This window comes from Enoplosus armatus, chromosome 21, assembly GCF_043641665.1.
Source record: "Enoplosus armatus isolate fEnoArm2 chromosome 21, fEnoArm2.hap1, whole genome shotgun sequence".
Taxonomy (NCBI): Eukaryota; Metazoa; Chordata; class Actinopteri; order Centrarchiformes; family Enoplosidae; genus Enoplosus; species Enoplosus armatus.
In genome coordinates this window covers 5,572,889-5,593,355 of record NC_092200.1, presented here as the reverse complement: position 1 = coordinate 5,593,355, position 20,467 = coordinate 5,572,889, and the positions used below count along the sequence as shown (strand labels likewise).

General features: G+C 40.2%; 1 protein-coding gene across 2 annotated transcripts in view; it reads right to left on the bottom strand.

Annotated features, from left to right (window-relative positions):
- LOC139304544 (cadherin-7-like) overlaps positions 1 to 20,246 on the bottom strand; it is an 80,266-nt gene extending 60,020 nt beyond the window's left edge. For both annotated transcript variants that reach the window (XM_070928479.1, XM_070928480.1), the window contains exon 1: positions 20,010 to 20,246. In XM_070928479.1, the coding sequence (XP_070784580.1) occupies positions 20,010 to 20,246 (237 nt within the window). The remainder of the gene's footprint in view (positions 1 to 20,009) is intronic.
- Between the last annotated feature and the right edge of the window lie 221 nt (positions 20,247 to 20,467).

Genomic DNA, 20,467 nt, shown 5'->3' with positions numbered 1-20,467 from the left:
GTTTATACAATCAGATCAAATTGTAGCTAGAGAGGCAGACATAATATCAAAGAACACAGATGTTCAGAAAGAAATAAAACACTTTAACACACGTGTAGCCTCCCTCCAGGACAAAATGAAAGGATTCAATGGTGCTTTGCGTGTGTGCTTTTTTTCATGATTTAGAATAAAATGTTAAGAAAACGTAGGGAATTTGGCAATAAAAATACAGTTGGATCTGGTTCTCTATGGAAAACATTTTCTATCTGTCACATATTGTGCACATAAACAGAGACAGTGAGTCAGGAAGTTCAGCAGTCAAACTGCTCTGCCATTTCATCGTTATATTGTGTGAGCTGTGCAAAGTAAAACCTCCAACACTTCTTCCTTGTGATTAGTCGGCTCACACAAACAGCAGTCCACTTTGTGTGGTCGCATCGACAAAAGTTAAAATGTTCAACAACTTTAGAAAGTGCTCCGCTGTGCCAACAGAAACGACAGTCCTTTCCAAAGTGGCTGCTTTCCATCTGTCTTGCAGCCGCTCCCCATTGGCTGTCATATGAAAAAGGCCCTGGCACTTGTTAAAACTGGAGGCTAAAATGAGGAAGGTATTTCGACTGTCCCACGTAGTGCAACTCACTGCACTTTTTCAGCAAAGATGACATTAAAACTGCAGTTTTTATTGGCTATATAAGTACAATGTGAAAGGTAACTGTATCTGCTGTCTTCTGTTTAAGTCATCTGAGAGGCTTCATCAGTTCTATTAACTGATAATCATGGGGAGTTCCCAGACATTTAAACCCGTGCAGGTGCTTTGAGGTCGCTGAGATCACATATGAGATCGCATGGCGCTCATGAGAGTCGTCAGAGTCACGTTAATTAAACTGTGAAGTGGTGTGCAACTGCCTGGGAGGGGATTTCGGGACAGCACTTCGAGTAGCTGATAAAAGCAGAACTCCTCTGCTCAGGTCCCCTGAAGAGGAGTCCTACTGACTTCGGTGATCTGAGTTTTCCTCCAGCACCACCATGAGATTGACATTTTTGTTTTTTAGTGAAATACCTCAACAACTACTCAATGGATTGCCACAAAACATGGTACAGATATTCAAGGTGCCTGGATGATGAATCCTACTTTCTTTGCTGACAGAATTTGTACTCATCCTGTGAAACATCTTGAAATCTACTTTATTATTATTAAGGAGATATTCATGGTTCCCACGGGATGAATCCCAATGACTTCGGTGATCCCCTAGTGCCAACATGAGGTTGACATTTTTGGTTTTGAGTGAAATGTCTTCAGTATTGGATGGATTGCCATGGAATGTACTACAGACATTCATGTTCCCCTTAGTATGAATTGTGATAACTTTTGATCATCAGGTAAAAAATGTAATTTGTCCAATATTGAAAAACTATTGTCACTGTGGGCATGTTAGCAGGCTGATGTTAGCATTTGGCTCAAAGCACCACTATACCAAAGGGCAGCCTAACAGAGCCTGTAGCATGGCTGTAGACTCAGTCTAGTGCAGAGGTTTTCAAACTGTGACCTTTTGACTCTTACATTCATAACTCAGTCAAATCTGACACACACAGACATGATACACATATTTTTAGTTTCAGTGTGATGTACACTTGCCGGGAATGTCATCATTTTGATATCCGTCGTGAATAAATGTCAATAAAAATCATCGAAAAAAAAGATGCTCCTTATAGCTCCAGAGCTTGCTTGAGAATCATCAGGTTTTTACGTTTTCTACAGTATAAAATGAATCCAGCGATAGTTCTGTACACCCATGGGGACACTGCAAACAGGAAGTGTTAATAGCTAATTAGGCATGACTTTTAATGGTGCCAATTTGTCCATCTGTGTAGCAGCTTTGTATGTACGATGCTGTATGTGCATGCTTAATGGAACAAAGTCAACAGATATCCAGCGGGTTTAGCATAATAAACAGCTGGGGAAAATGTAATATCAAAACATGTCTTTGTATTTTCATGTGCGTCAACAAATCATTTTAGTTAGATATCACAGACAAAAGGTTATCTAAAACAAAAAACAAATAATTTAATATGATATCCTCACCATCATTCACATTCCTCTACTTCATTGTTTTCTTTTGTGCTTTTGAGACAGTTTTCATGTCATTCATATATTTTTTTAATGCTTGGGGAAGCATAATTGCCTCTGTTTGTTTACTCAGTTTTTTTTTTTCTCAAATGCACTCAAGCTCTCCACAGCAAACAGGTTTCGATGGTGTTTGACACATTATTTTGATTAAAAACCTGTTCGGTGAAGAGTACTCATCGCTCCGAGCACTCTGAGGTGACCGCCTGACGACAGTGACATCAATAATCTCTTCCCAGGCGCTAGTCACCTACGACACAAGGATGAAGATGGCCGCCAAGGACGATGAACAATCCAAATATTGGAGATGTGAATCAGGACAACGATAACCACCTTATTATTACCCATAAATCCAACAATTTCAAGAACTGGAGGCTGACATTACTTCACCATTTGTGACTCTAACAGACAAAAACAGTTTCTTTCTGGGGCATCCTGTTGGCTCAGGAGTTTGGGACATTGGCCATGTAGTCGCAAAGAGCCCGATCCAGCCTGGGGCATTTATTGTATGTCATCTCCCATCGCTCTTCCCCCTCAACTCTACTCTCTAATACAGGGGGAAAAAAGCCCAAACATATACTTCTGTCCTAAAATCTGTCCTTCAAACAGACTATTAAAAAGATTGGCTTAAAAGGATTGATATTTGTCCTTCTAGACTAAAATCTGCATTAATTTGCCAGTTTGGAAACATCCAAATGAATAAAAAGACAACATGAATGAACTTAACATTTGTGAAAATATCACAAATTCTTGAAATGCAAATTAGATGACTTTTGAAATGAACATGAGAAGATGTTGTAGGCTACAGAATAACATTGATATGCTATTAAAATACCACCTTCTGCTCTTGAACTAACACCAAACATTATATAGTATTTCAATAACGACAGTTTGGACACATTTACATATAACTGTGGTATATTTACTTGGCAAGGCGTCACTAATGTGTGAATGTTGTTAGCGCTGCTTTTTGAACTGACAGGAGTGCAGAACTATTCTCATGCAAACAGAAGAGGAGGAAACTGCACACTCATATCTGATGCAATCTTTTTATTTTAAATTCTATCAACATTTCGACACATCTCGCCTCCTGCAGGATATTTCACCGGGGTGTGCAGCTTTCTCTTTGTAACCGGAGTGAAACAAGTCCTCATCAGTGATGGGATGGGGAGGGGGCTCAAGGTTTGGATGAGCGGGACGTGAAGTGAAAGGGCAGGCCTCCTCAGTGGTGGGAATAAATACTGTCGCCACCAGTGGGAAATGATCCATTTGTTTAATGTGCCATTTCCGAAGTGGAACCCTTGTAATCCTACAGACATGGCAACCTCACCGTGTATATCACCCCTCTGGAATTTGATCAGAGCTAAAACTGTTTACCAATGTTTGGAGCCTGACATTTATTGAAAGTGGCCTTTAGTAAAAGTCATAGCTAAAGCGTGAAGAGGTTTTCTGATGAGCCCGTGAAGTTTCTCCATCTTCTGGGCCAATAAGACAGAAGCTGGTGTGTTAATGGAGCAATATATCAGTCACATCAGCTGAGAACTTCCCTCGGGGGGCTCAACTTTCAAACACATATATCTGTATTTACTTAGACATGTGCATTTCAGTAGTGCGGCAAATTTAGAATAAACTGGGGGTGCTTTTACAGGCTTGGGATTTCAGTGCATGTTTATGCGCATCTGTGTGTGCCTTTGTGTTTTTAGCCATGCTAGTGTTCTGGGTGTAGGGATGGCAAGGTCGGTCAGTTGGTTGATCCAGACTACGGCTGTTGGATGTAGACATTCATGGTTCCCAGAGCATGAAACCTACTGACTTTGGTGATCCGAGGTCAAAATTTCAGCTTGTCTGATGCAAAACTGATGACGTCCTCATCATCTTCAGCTGTACTTTGTGCTCAGTGCTACTTAACAAATGTTAGCATTTTAATACTATAATAATATACATTATACCGGTTAAACATCAACATCCTAGCATTGTCATTGTGAGCGTGACCATTTAGCTCAAAGCACTGCTATGCCTAATGCCGTACATACCACGTCATACCAGAGTTATTGTATATTACAAGTTTCCAGCTTGTAAGTAGAGTTCACATCAACTTCCAAGTCGTAATTATGATGAGGAAACTTTTCTGAAATGTATTCAACTTGGACCCTACTTACAGAAATACCTGACAACAAAACAAATATGGACACCTAAAGTACTTACACCCTGGCTCTACGCTCACAAGTCATCAACATGGGAATCTTTCCCATCTCTACCATCCACCTAACATGATGTGAGTGTTGTTAGCTGATAAACCAGCAGAGGCTGGCGGATAGTAAGGATTAAACAAACGCTTACCGAACTACATTTTTTAGCCGACTCACATCACCTCATGCAGCCTGCTGTTGGTCTGAATGAATAATATGGAGTTGAACCTGAAAATGTGGACTTAACACTGAGCAGTGCGGTGACCCTGGACATCCAAGCAGTATGTATGTTTGTGAGTAAATGTGGTATTGTGGGCGACTGTGTTCCATCTATTGCTCACATGACATATGGGAATCTCGCTGTCAAGAACAAGTCAGCTTTGATTTTGTCTGCCGCTTGTGGGAAACCGATGTGTTGTTCCTGTCGCCGTGCTGTTGCCTCAAGTACCCCAGACAGCACAAGACTGAGTATGACATCTCTGCTGTATGTGCCACCGTCTGCTGAAAAGACCCCGAGGCCAAGAGATGAAGAGTCAGCAAAAGTTTGGCCAACTCAGGGATGTCATGACTCCTCGTGGTCCCTGAATTTAAATCAAACCAGACCTGCATGACTTGGCTACATGTACCTTCTCTTCACCTCATCCTTTATCTGAAGCAAGGTGAATAAAACATTCCCTCTCTATGAACATTTGACTGCAAAAATGTACATTTTAATGGTCTCACCCAGAAAAAGACTTCAGGCACTCGCAACAAAAAAACTATTATTTTTCAAACTGACCACACAATTTTCTTAATCTGAGTCTCTACCAAACAGTTAAGATGTCCATTTATAGTAGAAGTACACTTTTAACTATCTGAATGGATTTTCCTCCATTCAAGTGAAATAAAATACTTTTACAGCATCTCTTTTTATGGACAAGAGCGATGTCAAAAACCCAATAAATAAAACATTTGACAATAATATAAATAGGAAGCTTTTTTTAAATATCAAATAAAACAAATAAGGGTAGTATAAAAACAACAACAGCTGGCCGGTATATCAGCCCACATTAGTTAATGTCAGTGTATCAGAGTGACAGCACCTGTTTTGACCTGCTTCTGCTTCCCTCGTTCAGGTTCTCACTGACTGCCTGGCCCCTCCCACCTCATTGAGGGATTGGCTTCACCTTCTGGGAGCCTTTATATGCTGGGTGGTTCCAAGATGGCTCCCTCTCTCCCACCCACCCAACACCACCGTTTGCTTATGTTGAGTTATTAATACATTGCTTGCTCACTTAAATTGTCACTGTGTGGGCCTCCTTTCTTTGTTATGCACAGTATCGGTATTGGTGTATATGTCGGCCAATAATTAACAAGAAATTACCAACCCTGTCTCCTTGAAATTATGTTTATAAAGCACGAAATTGTTTTCCCAATAACGCTGTAATGAAACACGTAATCGCTGGCTGCATTATGTTCAGAGGCAATGCTTTTCCAAGAGGATGAAGTGCTTCATTTATGTACCGCACTGGACTCGTAGGGAGGTGGTCTGGATGGACAAATGTGATGAGAACTCCACACACATAAGCCAAGGGGGATTTTTCCGTTGCATCCTGGAAGGAAGCCACCTGTGAAGGTCTGATTCTGAATGTTGTTTTTGGACCTAACACACTTCAACTAGAGTGTAAGTGAGACGCAATGTGCCTGCAACATTTTGAATTCCAATTCTTTTTGACACACGCAGATGAATCAGATCAAAAGTGCACCAACACATTTACATGCAGAGAACCTGTGTGCGTGATGGAGATTCAGCTCCGATTTGATTACTTCTGCGCGTTCTTTAGTCGATATGGAGGTCAAACAAAAGTATAGGCTCACACTATGTCTATCATCCATTATTAATGTTCAGTGCAAGTGCTGTGAAATGACCTTTTCCATTTAATTTAAGCTGGCCTTGTCTTCCTCTACTTCACTAAATTATTTCCTACAGTTCCCAAAATGCACGGACAGCATACCTGAAGCTGAAGAGAGCAATGAATAGATATCTATAGCGAGAGCAAGAGATCAAGTGTTTTGAGACTGGGTGCATTTTATTTCCGCCTGTATATAGTGCTCTTGACATTTTCTGTTAATGTTTTAGATCTTTAGAAAACAAAATGAATCTGTACATTAAATTAAACTAGTAAATTATCTACTGTAGACTTAAAGTTTCTTAAGGTGGTATTTTTTGCATTAAATCCTGTCAGTATTAATATCCGTGGAGATTGAACATAGAGATTTGCAAGCTCATGACAAATATGATTAAATTCTCAAACTTTTAACCCAGTGTGGGAGGTGAAGAACAAGAATTTCATTTACATGTAATAAAATCAGCATATTTTGAGAGTGTGTCTCAGATGGGGTAATAAAACTCACAAGAACAGAGACACCAAAAGCTTTTACTTTTATACCAAATATTCTTTCAGCTACCTGTTCATATCTGCATTTGGCCAGCGTACGCAAGTCAATATGTAAATGCTCCAAGAGCTCCTGGCACGCAGACGGCTTTACATGATGTCCTTTAATTGATGGGATGTCATGTAAAGTAGATCTGATCATCTATGGGAAATAAAACTGACGCAAATGACCCCACAAAGCATTTACCCAGCAGCGTTACAGCTCACAGCTAATTATACTGAAAGCCTATAGCTCGCGACATCGGCTGAAGCATGTCCACACTCTACTATATATATCAGTGTGTCTTAAATAACTACTGTATGATGCATGCAGCATACAGACACGACATCATGTGTTTTTTCTTGCATGCAACATTGCATTCATTTATTGACATTTTAGAAATTTGGATTTTCATTTAGGACAAATGTTTGTGGGGCTGCAGCTAGCAGTTCTTTCAATCAATCTGCCTAGAGTCCAAGGTGATGTCTTCCAATGTCTTCTTTTGTTCGGCCAACAGTTACATAATAGAAAAGTAACGCACACAAAGGGTTGTTGTGAGGTGCTGATCTCTGGAAAGAGACTTGAACGTAAGAAAAAAGTGTCCAAAACCCAAAGATATCTCAGTTTACTGTGAAATAAAATGGAGAAATCTTTTTTGGTTGCACTTTTGCATGAAAAACGTTTAATCGTTTATCAAAATAGCTGCAGATTATTTTTCTGTCGATCAACTGATGGATTAATTGGCAACATTTGCACATTCAGAGTTAGGTGGTGTCACCTCCATCTTGTGCTGCTGCTGTCAAACGTGGAGCGTTTTCAGCTGAGGAGCACAGTCAAGAGAAATATGTCCTGAGCCCATTTCAGATATTTGACACATTGCTCTGCTGGACGTTGGCTGAAGTCAAACTGTGCTTGTATCTAAACCAATTTCTCATGTCAGATGGCCGTGTGGGAATCACCCCTCGGACCGGTCTATGTGCTGCAGTCTGTCCTCTATATGTTTTAAATGTAAAGGAGAATATTTAAGAGTCTGAGAAGAGTTCTTAGAGTCCTGCTATACAAAATCATCTTATCCTTTTCTAACTTGTATCAATCCTGTTCAATTTTACCTCTTCGGGGCTAAAAAAATATATTCAAATTAAACAATTTAAGAAGATAAAAACATATTTAGTGGAATTGCACATAACTCTTTGACCTATACAACCTGTCATGGTGGGTCACAAGTAGCCAGTACTTCAAATGAAGGGCTCGCAAGGTAAAAAGGATGCTATAAACTCCTGAATCAAACCTATAAAGTAACTTTTATATATAAAAACTTCAGTTTTGGTAATGATCAATCTGAGGAGCCTGAAAGGAGCGAACGAAATACCACCTGAACAGAATTTTACCTTTTGATTTTGTTTGTAAATGTGCTGAATTTGATTATTAACTTGCTGATTGTTTTGAGTTTGCCATCATTCTTATTGCAGAGATTTGGAAACAAAAAGCAAGCTCTTGCATATTCTTTTACAGGAATCGATGGAATTTGTTTTCCTTGAGATTTCAAGATTGTAAACAGCAAGGAGCAACTTAACGCTCACTAAATCCAGTGTAGCTAATGCACACTCCTATACCATGAAATGTTCAAGGACTGCTGCCCTGTTTCTTTCTATATTTATAGATTATCTGGAATTTCCTTGACCTTCACATTCCAGTTAACAACTTGCCTCAGCTTTCCATTTACCTTCCTATTCTCTACGTAGCAACAAACGTCCATCGCCCACCACTGACATTGAAGTTATATACTAACCCTAACCCGAGACTCATGTCTTCCTTTAGATCTTTGGGGACAGAATGAAAAAAGCCTACCTGGGATATACAATGAAAACGAAGCCCTGTTCCGGCGAGAAAGAAAAGGAAACACGAGGGTAATGCCATCTCTCTTACACTACCAACAGTGCTGCTACGATCCAAAGGGATTATAAACAACTCAAACAAGCAGGACTACTTCAAACAATAAAATACCTTATTAAACCCCAACATGAGAGGGCCTTTGGGAAGGAAGACTTTTGATGTGTACACAATCCCTCCAGTAGTGAATATATTTAGTCTTGCACCGAGAAAAAAAGAGCAAATCACTCTCCTGACTCCATTCTTCATTCTGAGGGATATCAGGAGCCAAATTCAATAACAACTTTAGATCATGGCCCAATCCATCTCTGAATCATCCCATAGTCTTTGCATAGCCTCAGCCTCTCGGCATAATTCAACACTGTCAGACTATGAACTCATCTCCTCCATAGAAAATGAATGGGCTGGGTTCCAAGAACAGGATATCTTCACTGAAATCCCTCAAACTTTTCTGGAGCCACTAAATTTAACTGAATTCAGGCAGTGTCAAAGTGATATCTACTGGCAGGACAAAATGGACGTAAATGAAATGAATTTTGGTCTGAATGGAGTGAAAATAATTTGTCTTGCACCTTTGGTTTACATTGTACATTGGCTCTAACCAATCATCAGCTTAAGGCCAAGGTCTTATTGACTGGAAGTAAAGTTTAATACAAGTAGTTCTGAAATGTCATAAAAGCGGTGCCTTTTATAGACGTTTTTGTAGAAAGTTAAATTTGTATGGAAGAATTGTATTCACAGAGGAGAAAGAAAAGAACAGAAAAGAAGGAGAGGAAAATTAAGAGCATGTTTTTTTGGTTAGTTATGAGCATGCCGTATGAAAGAAAATCCAAATGACAAGCTTATGTTTCACACAGAAAACGTCCTCCATTTTTTATGGGCATAAAAAAAGCCCAGTATGAGAAAGTAAAATTTCTACTGAACACATCCCTGTTGTCCCTGACATTGAATGAATGCTTTGGGGTAAGAAAGGGAATTGACGTTTTTATGAATTAGCCTTGGGCCCCAACAGTCCAAAATCAGTCATGTGGAGTCAGTAATGAGGGGGGTTAGTTTTGTTCAGTGAAGCAATTATGCTTTTACTGCCACGCCTGTCCCCCAGATGAAGATAGAGAACGGCAAAGGTCACTTCTTGCATTCTGATTATTTAGTTGATCATTTGGTCGTTAAACGCAGGCTTTGGATTAAATACGTGATAAAACCTAGTTTCCCTGGTTTCACTCTCACGATCAGATGTTAGTTGTCATGGATGTATACATTTTTAGGGATGTCCGTCTGTCGGCCCACCACTTTGGTCCAGGCTGAACGATTTTGATGATCCCCTGACCATTCCTCGAGTGCTTCCACAAGGTTGACATTTGCGAGTTTGAGTGAAATATCTCAACAACTACTTCTACATGGATTACCTTGAAATTTAGTGGAGACATTCGTGCCCCTCTCAGCAAGAACTACAGTAACTTCAGGGATTCCTTAACTTTCCATCTAGCGCCATCATCAGGTCAAAATTTTAAATTTGCCCCATACGTTAGATTATGACCAAATAGCCATTAGCCTTAGATGTGCTTTGTAGCACTGATATTGTGAGTGTGTTAGCATGCTGACGTTAGCATTTCGCTTAAAGTACTGCAGTGCCGAAGTACAGCCTCACAGAGCCACTAGCATGACCGTAGACTCTTAGACCCTATTTACACCAGGCGTTAAGGTACAAAGGTACAACCTGTATCTTATCTAGTCAAAAAAGCCACAGTGCGACCACATTAGGAAAAAGCACATACAAGTCGCAGCAGTTAGCAAGTCTTCCGTCACAAAAAGTAATTTGAAAATGAAAGACACCTGGCTTTGCTTCCCCTGACCTGGGACATGCTGTGTCTGCCAGCACCACCTGATTCATTTGCATATTGAGATCCGATCACAATGTGGGCAGAATCAATATCAGAGAATGCTTATTCATACCAGGTGTAAATGTCAAAGTTAGTGGTTCGGATGTCATTATTCAGATACAGATCACACACACCAGGTGTAAATAGGGCCTTAGTCTTGTTATCCAAGAGACAGACATGCAATGGAGGAGCGAGTACATTTACCAAAAAACACCATCCCCAATCTGCACAGATGAAGAATCTATTTTCCAGCACCACATGATTGATAGTGGAAGCCCATTATTAGGAAAGAATAAAAGCTTGAATTAAAAGCTGAAATTTCACATTCTGTGATGCAATTAGCGACTATGTGCAATTAAATACAAAAAAAAAAGACTAATGAATTCAACACAATGATTCAAACACGCAAAACAAAGATAGAAATCGTAATTAACGCACTTCCCTGCACTGCAACCAAGCGCGCTATTTCTTCTCTATCTGTGGCCATTCAAAACAGAAAAACAAAGTAGGCATTATCTCTGTGTTCTCCTGCTGCCAAGTGTATTTTTTTACACAATGAATCAGTGACAGTGTCTTGGGCTGCAACCAACATGGTCCGCAAATGATAAAATACACCTCCAAGAGCAAAGGTGCAGAGGCACCATTGTGAATCACCAACATTAGCCCGATGACTGGCTCATACAATACCCTAATTGCATCGTGTTGCTACGCACAGATTCGTCTCCACAGAGTAATGAGCCATTGCACATCGCATTGCTATTCAAGTCACAAAACATTAGCTGAAGCCAGAGCACACAAAAAGTTTTTAAAAAAATTGACCACATTATTAAAAAATACTCGCAAACTGTGACATGACTCGATATGAATCTTTTGAAGCTGCTACCTGATTTTGTTTACTACGCCCTGTGTGATATATATAAATAAACAGTACTGATATGGAAATAAGCCCGTCGCACTAGTCATTTACTTTCAACACAGCTCAAAGTGAGGTTTGTGTGTGTTTGTCATGCTTTCAGAGCAGATGCCAAGTAAGAAAGCAGTAGTAGAAAGGCTATACTAAGAGCTTTTCTAGTACATGTAGGTCATTTCTCCTCCCTGTGGAAATATAGCCTGTTTTAGGATTAAGGGCTATGATTCATTATGACTGAATTTAATTACAGCGAGAGGTGGCCAATGCATCCCCGGTTTTAGCATATTAGGGTCCCTTCATCCATTGGATGGTAAATGTCTAGAGGAGGGTGTGGGGGTTGCTTTGGATAATGTGTGTGTGTGTGTGTGTGTGTGTGTGTGTGTGTGTGGATGGAGGAGGAGAGGAGGTAGAAGGCTTCAGGTTACTTTAGCAGAGCTGCACGTTTACATGCACACACACACACATAAAGCAGATTAGTGAGATTAATCAGGTTAAGGTGAGAAAGTCGGATAACTCGTTTATGCATTTCCCTCTAACATTTCCAAAAAAAACAGCCTGACGTCAGAATCAGCCCTCAGAGCACTAAGTAAACAAAGAGAGAGCATGTAAATCATTAGTGAGACTTTCTACCATTGATATAAATCAGAGCAATTTATTACTGTCATTATGAGAAGGGGTAGTGCGGTGGTTCCCAAGCTTTATTTCCTAACCAACTGTCATGTCGGTGTTCATTTGAATTGATTTAGACAAGTGGATATTGTTACAATATTTTTAGCCATGCCAGCAGCCTGGCTCTTTGGATGGAAATGTGGGTCCACCACTTTGGTCCAGACTGAAATATCTCAACAACTGTTAGATGGATTGCCATGAAAGCTGGTACAGACATTAATGTGCTCCTCTGAATGAATTGTAATAACTTTGGTGAACCTCAGATTTTTCATCTAGCGCCATCACCAAGTCAAAATACTAATTTGTCAGTACTTTGATTTAAAAACTGACGACATTCTCATCGGCCTCAGATGTGCTTTGTGTTAAGTGCTACTTAGCAAATCTTAGCATGCTAACACACTAAACTAAGATGTTGAACATGGTACACATTCTTGCTAAACATCAGCATGTTAGCATCACTGTGAGCATGTTAACATCTTGATTGTGATAGACTTTCTGTATTGTTTCAGTAGGTTTGGGCTGCCAGATGGCCGACATTTTGATCATTCATCCATAACTTTTAGTCATTTACTTGCTAGCTTGTTTTCACAAACTCTCATTTGCATTATGCGGTCTATAGGTGTTAAACTGACTCATGTTGGTGTGAGGCATGTTGGAGTTTTTTGGGGGGAGTTCATTAGTTGTTGTGATGATAAATATACTAATGATCAGTCTCACACCAAATTTTAAGTCTACTTGTGTTTATTTTCCTCCTAATCACAAATATGTTTTACCAAATCAGAATTTAGGCCCAGATTCTCCAATTAGCTGAGCTACTCCTCAATCTTCCCACATACCCCCTGGTTCCTGCATAGTTAGCCCCCTGGGGTACAAGTACCATTCATTCATTAGATCGTGAGCGTGTTTCATCAGTGGTACTTTCCAACATGACGTTACATGCAACAACTCCAAGAACCCAGATAAGCTTTATCGGGTACCATGTAATTTGGTTTCACCTTCCCAAGTCTGGCTCTGTTAATCAAGTTATTCTTCCTCCCTTAGCATGAAAAAGGAAACCAAGTTTCTCACTTTGACGGATGTTTCTGAAATTGGACTACAGCTGAAAGTGGGCAATAATCTGATTACTATGGGGCTTCAATGTTTGTTAAATCAATGGAGGTTTGATAGACTTGAATCCCATGAGCAACAGAGGGTGATACATAATGAATCAATCTCAAAACACACTTGACACAATGAGCGACTCTCTGAAGGTATCTGTAGTAAAAGGAAAAACAACAAAGATGAAGAAACTTCATATCTCTGTAATTGTGCTTTAAGGAAACATTTGTAATGCCTCAAGTGTCTTATCTGGTGGTGTATCGGGCTGTACGAAAAGCAATTTCAGAAAAGATCAAACTGCTTTAATTTCATACAGATAACCATGTGAAATGTAATTAGTCAGTCCGTGAAAAACGAGTACCGCTCAATAGTGCCTCATTACACTTTGAGGAGAATAGTCGAGTAGCCTCTGCACGCAGATGCCTGACCAACATCTTTCTCTTTTTTCTGCTTCTTCACTAAATACATGTTTATATTTCACAAAAAGGCAGAGTGGCAGACATTTAACCAGCTTCTCTGTAATACATGAACTGCCTGTATGCAGTTGAGCCCCGCCATGCTTACATTATTCATTGAAATAGAGAAGAATGCTTGATATTATACCGAACACAATAGTCTCCAGGCCACCTGTTATCCACTTTGTAGAGGAAAAAATAGAGATCTTAAAACTTAACTTTTGTGTGTATTCATAGTACATCTACACTCTCAGCACAGGCCGAGGCGCTCCCTTGAATTATTCAAGATCAGACCTGTTGGGGATGTTGAAAATTCAATACATCAGCATTTCAGGAAACTTCGGCAACCCCATATTCAGACAAAAAAACTGCACATGAAAGAGGATACAGACAGAAAACATAAAATAAAACACAGCAAATTCATCTCACAGCACGCTCTGCCCAGAATATTTACTTAATATTTAATTAAGTTACAGTATTATTAGCTACAAGAAAGTGTATTTATTTTATACAGTACGTCCAAGTGCCAAAATGATGTACGTCTGTTTTTTACCGAGCCGTCAACAGACCACCATAAATTTGAAGAACCCAGCCGAGGGGTGAGACAAGGGGGGAGTGAGTAAATCTAAGCTCTAAATAATAACTTAAGTTTGCCAAAAAGACAAACAGCTTCAGTAATAAGTGCAAACATATGTGAAGTAATTCAGTGTACAAGACCAACACCACTTTTTCAAACAGTCTTTGTCTGTTGTCTCTCTACTTTTTAAGCAAACATGTTGTAAACAAATATTGGGCTTTGGTTCATTTTATGCACTGTGTCTGGAGAACAACATTTTAATTTGACAGATTTATCAAATTTAGAGTGAATCCAATGGACATGAAGTTTAAGCTGCCCTCTTGACTAAATGTGGCTTCAGAGTTTATGTGTCGAAGCAGCTGAGAGCCCCTGCAGACCCTTGGTCTACCCACTCAGGCGTTTTCACTGATGTTGCCTGATTAGTCCTTTCTCAGGACTGCGTGGGCGTGTACAAACTGAGCTTGATTGACATCTCCGTCGCTCTCCTTGTCATTCTTATTGTACAGTTTGGTGACGTCATGTAATAATCATGTGGGTCCGCAAGGCCTTTAAACAACATGACATATTGCTTTTCGTGTAAAAGAAACTTAGCCGTGAAAATGATCATATTGATACGATAATTTGGCCTATTGTACAATATACAGTCAATAATTCTAGAAACCCTTAAATGTGCGATAAATTTCATAGTTTCAGTCTTTTTCTCTAAAGCAGTCTGGTTACTGATGTTAGAGGAATAGATCAGATTTTGACATCCCCCTTTTTTTCCAGTCTTTATGCTAAGCTAAGCTAACTGGCTGCTCGCTGTAACTTATTGACATGAGAGTGATCTAAATCTTCTAATCGGACTCTCTGCCAGAAAGCAAATAAGATCTCTAACTATATACAGTAATGTACAGTATTCTGGAAAACTGACCCTGGATCTGCCATATATAATATAATCACGTCTCTTGACCCTCAGTGACTGCGTTTTGCTTGGTTTAAGTGTTTTTTCCACAGTCAATTCCTTCGCAATTATTAGTTGGATGTTGAAGGCTGGATTACATTCTCTTCTGCCCCACTAAAGAAAGTCATAGATATTTTTCTGGAAGACAGTTTATTGCGTGCTTTGGTCTTGAATCTGGCTCATTTTACATTGTCCTGACTTTGTCCTGACCTCCTTCTGGACTTTACGGGACCTCATCTAAAAAATGGCCGGCTCCAGCCTCGGCCCTGTATTTGTGTGAGAGAGCGTGCAAGTGTAAACAATGTTCCTCTTCTGTCCTTTCCCCCACCCCGCTGATAACTACCCTCTAGTCTAGTTTACACTGCTGTTTTCATCCTCTTTGATTCCCTGGCTCAGATAAAGGCTTTCCCACCATCCCAGAGGCCCCCAGGATGCCTCATGAGCTCCCTCCTCTGTGAGCTCTTGTCCCTGGGTACGGTGCGTATGATGTCCCCCCCCCCCGTCAGCTTGAATCAGCCTCCTCTCGGGCTCAACATGCTGCTCTCACCACTCCCCAGCTGCGCTGCTGTGTTTGCGGCACCAGCAAGTGTGAGTAGATGCTATTGAGACTGACCTTTGCAGCGGCGCCCTGTGCTCTATGATTCTAACCCATTTGACAGTGAGCGTCTAATAGAATGCTAATGAAGTAGTTTTGCATAGTAACATGTTATGTTGGCTCCATTGTAATTATCTGTGGGACCAGCCCTGATGCCCATGATGCATATTGTTTGATTATTAAACTGAATTACTGTCACGCTCAACACCAGGTTCTCTCTGCCAGGTCAGAAATGACTCATGATGTATGCTCATAAAAATGTCTAATGACTGTTGAATATGATCAAACACTAAGACTTGCAGAGAAGAAGATTTCCTGTTTCCTATGTTTGAGACAAGTCATTTCCTTTTTCGTTTTTTTTTCAGTCTCACTTGTAGATGTGATTGCGAGCCATAAGAGATTCTTCCATCAAGAGATGTTTTACCATTTTCTTGCTCCTCATTGAGGTTCCTTTATTTGTATTGGAAGAAATCCTTTTGTGAGTGTAGCAGAAGAGCTCTGGCTAATGCCGCCTGAATGCAGCCTGAATTATAAGGGAAAATATGTCCATCCGTTACTCTAAAGGTTAGCCAGACTGCCAATTTTGAAGACGTCTCCATAGAAAAATAAAAAAGGTGAGATTGAGCATAAGGGCTGTGTCTGTGTGCTTGTACCTCCCCGCACTTGAGTTTCTCTTGTCACTTGAACACAAGCAGAGCTATGAAAGAAGATGTGTCCTTAACAGAACGTAGCAGTAGCTTTACAAATGTTAGCGAATAGAGGAAAAAGATATCCCAAAGTGAAAAGCGAGGCGAGCTGGTGCATTAACAAAACAAACATCTAAAAATTGAAACATCTCTGTTATGTGTTGCAAAATTTGCCCGCCTGCTAATTCAGCAGAAGCTACAGATTGGTGCGTTTCAACACTTGCAAATATTTAGTCACATGAATACCCTGCAGAAAATGTTAATCACATCATGTTTACCAGTAAGTGTTTGTTAAGTGGATGAGTTGCTCCAGCGTTCTCGCTTGTTTAAAAATGTGCGTCACCAATTTGCGGCGGAGGCTGTGCAGTTTAGGGGGTTTCTTTTTAATGTATGTTTCCACTGGCTTGATGTGACTGCAGCTGATTCCAGGCCAGTACACTTACCCGAGGCAGAGTGCCAAGGCATAATGAGACATTTGGTTGTGAAATTCAGAATCTGACAGAATGCATTAAAGCCAAGCAGACTGCAGATGCAAAGGGAGCAGCCAGGCCAAAGTGATGACTTCCCATTTCCTACCAACTATATCATATTTCCCTTTGCTTCCAGCCAAACAAATGACCAAACTGTGCAGCCACTGCGCCATTGTTTGGACACAGATCCCAATTGTTTGTCATATTGGATACATTGGATACATCTGACAAAAGCAATTACTGGACATGTCACCTGCTGAAAACTTTACAGCTGAGTATGAAAAGCTAGCTTTGCCTGCATGCGTTGTTTTGTAGAAGCTACATAAAGAATTCATTTCTAGTAAGGTCATTTTCTTGACATGGCAGGACCTTCCATGTCGCTCACACTGAGTCACGAGGTCAGGGTGTCCCGCCCAGGCTTTTTACAGCGCCAGCGTGCCCTTGTGATACCAAACAAGCACACACTATGTGACAAATATGATCTTAGGGAACAAATAATGTGACAGCTTCTCAAGCTCCCAGGCAGCCTGCTCTGCCCCGCGGGGAGTAAATGAATCAGATTCTTTTTCATATTTCTGAAATGGGTAGATTGAGCTTGGGCACGAGGTCAGATGTAAAGATGTAGCCGGTCTGGCTCTGAACATGCCTGCTGCTATGCTGTCTTTGCCCTGGACTGCTGCTGCTACCATTATAAATGCGCAGATATAAAACTAAAAGATCAATCAACACATGTATGGGAAGAAATAAAAAGGCAAATGAGTTTATGTATATTCCATGTGGATAAGCAGTTCTCTACACATCTATGAATAAGTAAGTAGCCTGTCCACATCCTTTGGGATTTACTAACAAGAAAAGCAATAAGACACAAGCGTGTGCAAAAGAAGCACTCGAAATTCCTGACTACTGTACTGGCTTCTCCTCTGTAACTTTCAAATGGGCAACGCCGGATAAGGACACATGTGAATCAGAGAACAGATGTTCACAAGCAAAAAATACTGTCCCCTAGTAGTCAGATAGAGTAGATATCTGGGGACACACAGATCAGACAAGACAGCGTTTTAAGATACTGTGGCCGCTTGGACGAGAAATGACCTTTAGCTGAACTCCAGCAGTGTCACAAATAGGCTCATTCTGATTTAGATGCTTTCCTGCAGCATCCCTCTGGCGAAAAATAGAGAGGAGAATAGGACAGTCAAATGTATCCTAATTCCAGCTGGAGACGCTAATCCAGTTCAGAGACAGCAAGGAAATGGGCTTGCAAGAGCAGACCCGGCAAACACATGCAGATGAGACTGATTATCCTGCAGATGAGCGGAAAGATGAAAACTAATTTAATAATAAGACCAGAAAATTCTCCAAGATAACAGGGATCTAGAGACCAATCCGAGACCCATCTGGCCTTCACTGCACACACCAGAGCCCGTTTAGACGAGGAAGGAGCTGTCCATTGAAGCAGTGGTGCTGAAAGCTGGGGAGCGGCGCTTGTGTACACCAAACATTGTGAAGTAAACCAATTATTCTACAATACAATTTTTGTGGTACTTGTGCCTGTATTTTACTTGAGTATTTCCAGTTTATGTTACTTTATACTTCTACTCCACTACATTTTAGAAGGGAGAAAAAGATTTTTACATTACATTTATTTGACAGCTATAGTTACTTGTAGTGGTGGACGGTAACTAAATACAATCATATTATACATTATACATACATACATTATATATACATATACAAGTACATTTTGAGGTAGTTGTGCTAGTATTTTACTTGATAAAGAAAAAACATATATTCTCAATTAGCTTCTTACTATGAACGATGGGATCTTGTATAAACATGATATTTTCAGCCACATTTAGAACAGTTTTGGTTTATTCACGTGAAAGATTTCTGTGTTTATGACTTTCTCTGTGTTCTTGTCACTGGTTTAAAGTGGGCGCGGCTCAGTTAGAAATCTAAATGTACATTTAAATGACAATAAAGTTGAACCTTGAACCTTACATTGTTTTGTTTATTAATGTTTTCATCAGCAATAATGACTGATCTTATAACGCATCCATAACTGGTGTATAAACATTTAATGACGGCTTGATAACACTGTATATTGTGGGTGTATGATTACACATAAATAAATCCTGAGTGTTATAAAGCATTTATTAACTGTTTATATGCCAGTGTAGAATGTAAGTATGTAAATGCCCCCATATCTGCTTATGACTACATTATAGTGCGTTATAAATGTATTAAGTGCTTATAAATGCTAAATAGAGGGGTTATAATAAAGTGTTACAGGTGTGTTCACTTTAGCTACTGAAGTACATTTTGTTAACGCAGTTTCCTTTTAAAAAATACAAATTTGAATGCAGGACATTTACTTGTAATTTAATATTTTCAAACTGTGGTATTCCTACTTGTATTTGAGTTAAGTATATGAATACTTCTTCCACTGGTCTGCATACAGTTTCACCTGAGGAAATGTGATCCACAATAGAAAAGCAGTGTTACCGTGTCTCATAAATGTCAGATTAGTCACTTTGTCGGTGTACCCTCGCGTTAACAATGCCATTTGTGTGATTGGGAGGATTTCGTACTTATTTATCTGTCAAAACATGCATTACTTTGATCTATCTTGTACCTTGGCAGAACACCTACTGTACAAAGACACATTTGAGAAATATATACCTTTTCTGGGGGCTGATTACGATGCAAATTACCTTGTCACGTCGCACACCGGACTCTAAACAAGAAACTGCACATTTGCACAAGTACATACTTCAGCCTGGCTGGAATAAAATGCACAACACCCTCCTACACTGTCTGTGTTCTGTCTTTTCATTTGTTTAACATTTTATATAGGGCATTGGGAATATGTACAACTCTGTAAAACACTGCTGTGTCCCAGATTTTGCAGGTCATTACAGTAAGAAGTTATTGATATGTGTATTACTGTGCAGGTGCACTAAACCTGGTGCTAGATCTGCAAAAGTAGGGTGTGTGAGGATGCGTGTTTATCACAAGTTTTTTTTAACCAGAGACAGACAGTCACGTTTAAACTGTTTATTTATGTTCATCTAACAACACACTGTTAAACCGTGCTGATGCTGATCCATTAACAGTCACAGATCGCTTACCTTGCCAACGTAGAGTGGTTCATTCCCCGTGTACTCCTCCAATACGAAGAACTGGTTCCATACCCAGCTGCGTTTGTGTCTGTGCAGGACCTCCCAGGGGTCTGGATCAGAGTGTGGGGACTTCTCCAGATCCCCAGAGCTGGGATTCAGCCCACAGCAGCCCCTCTCCCGCAAGGGACACAGGAGTGCCAGGAGAGCCAGGGCTCTGCATATGTCTGAGCAACACCACCACATCATCTGGGCTGCCTCCAAAAAGCACCGAGGCCAGAAGAGGAGCAAAAACTAAAAAAAGACAGTGAGGCTGAAATGTCAAAACCCTCAGGGTTTTATCCACACAGTCCTGACCCTGTGCTTCACCAGAAAGCAAGAGCAGTCAGACCCTGAAAAGAGCACATGGGTTGAGAAAGTGTCAAGCTCTGCATTTTGCTGTGTTGCTCTTCTTTTTTTCCTGATTGGAG